At 72.1% G+C, this 2,120-nt stretch overlaps 1 protein-coding gene across 1 annotated transcript in view; it reads right to left on the bottom strand.

The window, feature by feature from the left end:
- The window catches only part of CHLNCDRAFT_37683 (hypothetical protein), a gene marked incomplete at both ends in the record, with an annotated part of 5,458 nt that overhangs the window by 2,941 nt on the left and 397 nt on the right, over window positions 1-2,120 (bottom strand). Inside the window, 6 exons of the mRNA XM_005842841.1 lie at window positions 204-283; window positions 571-618; window positions 834-871; window positions 1,241-1,315; window positions 1,605-1,684; window positions 2,005-2,098. Of these exons, the coding sequence (XP_005842903.1) occupies window positions 204-283; window positions 571-618; window positions 834-871; window positions 1,241-1,315; window positions 1,605-1,684; window positions 2,005-2,098 (415 nt within the window). The remainder of the gene's footprint in view (window positions 1-203; window positions 284-570; window positions 619-833; window positions 872-1,240; window positions 1,316-1,604; window positions 1,685-2,004; window positions 2,099-2,120) is intronic.

The following is a 2,120-nucleotide window of genomic DNA, read 5'->3' as shown; positions in this document are numbered from 1 at the left end:
CAGGCGCCGGCGGGGCCGTGGGGGCGCACGGGCCGGCGGGGAGCCGTGCCACTCCCGCCTCCACACCCGCGCCACCCCACCAACGCATACCCCGGCTCCCAGCGGAGGCGGGGCTGGCTAGCCAGCCCCGCCTTAAGCCAGCACCCGACACCAGCCAGCACCCTAGGCCAGCCCCGCCCTGGGCCAGCCCTCTACCCACCCACCTAGCAGGCACAGGGCCATAAAGGGGAGCAGGGTGAAGATGGTCATGCCCACAGCCACCTCCCCCACCACGTGCAGCCCCCTGCAAGGAGCGGGCAGCCATGCCGTTAACTTCCGTTTCTGTCAGACAGGGAGCACACAGGGAGTGCACAAGGCAGGCGCCGCAAGCTGCGCGGTGGGCGGCCGCCCGAGCGCCGCCTGGCAAAAGCAGAGGCCAGCCGGGCGTGCGACTGGCGCGCAGCGGGGCGTGCCCCCGGCTGGGCATGCCGGCCCAAGGCCGCTGCCACCGGCGCCGCCGCCGCCGCAGTAGCAGGACCGTTTCTTAAAAAGGCAATGCGGCGGTACGGCGGGGCGGTACCGGTACCGCACCTGTAGTTGAGGTACGTCAGCGCCATGTTGAAGGCCAGCAGGAAGGCGCTGCGGGCGGGGAAGGGGGGCAAGGTGTGGGCGGGGGCAGGTGGCGGCAGGCGGAGACGGTGGGGCAACGCTGGGTGGCAGGCGGGCAAGTGTCACGCTGGCGCAGCAGGATGCAGGCTGGCTGGCAGCGCGCGGGGACGGGCAGGCGGGGGCAGGCGGGGGCAGGCGGGAGTGGCAGGCAGGGGTGGGCCGACGGGCGTGGCGGCCAGGCTCACAGGCGAGGCCAGTAGCTCTCCAGCACCGGCCACACCTCCTGCGCGGCACGGGGGCGGCCAGGGGGGGACAGGGGCAGCGGGGGGCGGGCGGCGGTGAGCGCGCTGCCTGCCATCGAGCAAAACCACACGCTAGCTAAATTGCTTCCATCCAACGCTCACACGCCCAGGCCTGGAGATGGGCGAGGGACAGCTCCAGGCACACGGATACCACCCCCCTCCGCCAAAACACACACTCGCTCCCTCTCTCCCGCTCTCTCCCTCTCCCTCCCCACCACCACCATCGCCACACACACACACGCACCACACCACCCAAACATGCAGGTAGCTGAGGCGGGCACACACCACACACACATCAGCACACACACACACACTAATCACAACCCCCCACCACCACCCACCCACCCCACCTGCAGGTAGTTGAGGAAGAGCACCGGGTAGACGGCGTTGTCGGTCACGCCGCTCACCCAGGCGTACAGGCCCTTCTGCGGTGGGCGGGGGAGGGGGGGTGGGTGGGAGGGGGGAGAGGTGGGCAGGCAGCGGTGGGCGGGGGCGTGCTGCGCTGGATTGGGCTGGGGGCGGCGCAGCTGCGGCCGCCTGGCTGTTAGTAGGGGCCCAGGCCAGCGGCCGCCACCGCGCCAGCCGCCGCCGCCGCACCACGCCCCCATGCCCCGCAAGCAGCAGCGGCGGCGGCGGCAGCGACTGACAGCGGCTCCCGACAGACAGCAGCGTGGCTGCCGCCGCTGCCGCCGCATGCAGAGGCGGGGGCCGCACCTGGAATCCCCAGAAGGGCCCAAAGGCGGCGGTCACCCAGGCCACGTAGCCGGAGTTCTCGGGAAAGGTGGTGGCCAGCTCTGCAGGGGGGGTGAAGTGTGGTGTGGTGTGGTGTGGTCATTGTGTGGTATGGTGTGGTGCGGGGTGCACAAGGGCGGCGGGAGGGGTCGGCGGGCTGGCGGTGGGGCTGGGGCGGCTCAACCGGCGGCACCAGCGAGACCAACGCAGCGGACTGAGTTTGCGCCCAGCCGTACCCACCAGCCGGCTGTGCCAGCCAGCGAGTGGCCAGCCGTGCAAGGCGCACCCCGCTGCGGCGGCACTCGCCAACACACTGCCGCCGCCGCCACCCACCCACCACCACCACACACACCACCCACCTCCCACCACCCCACCCACCCACCTGCCGTGACCAGCGCCTCTGGCACCGACCAGATGAGCCGCAGCACCAGGAAGCCCAGCACAGCCAGCAGCGGGGAGCCCTTGCTGACGGCGTCCTGCGCAGGGGCGGGGCGGGGG

This window comes from Chlorella variabilis (assembly GCF_000147415.1).
Source record: "Chlorella variabilis unplaced genomic scaffold CHLNCscaffold_39, whole genome shotgun sequence".
Lineage (NCBI taxonomy): Eukaryota > Viridiplantae > Chlorophyta > Trebouxiophyceae > Chlorellales > Chlorellaceae > Chlorella > Chlorella variabilis.
This window is presented reverse-complemented; position numbering and strand designations above follow the sequence as displayed.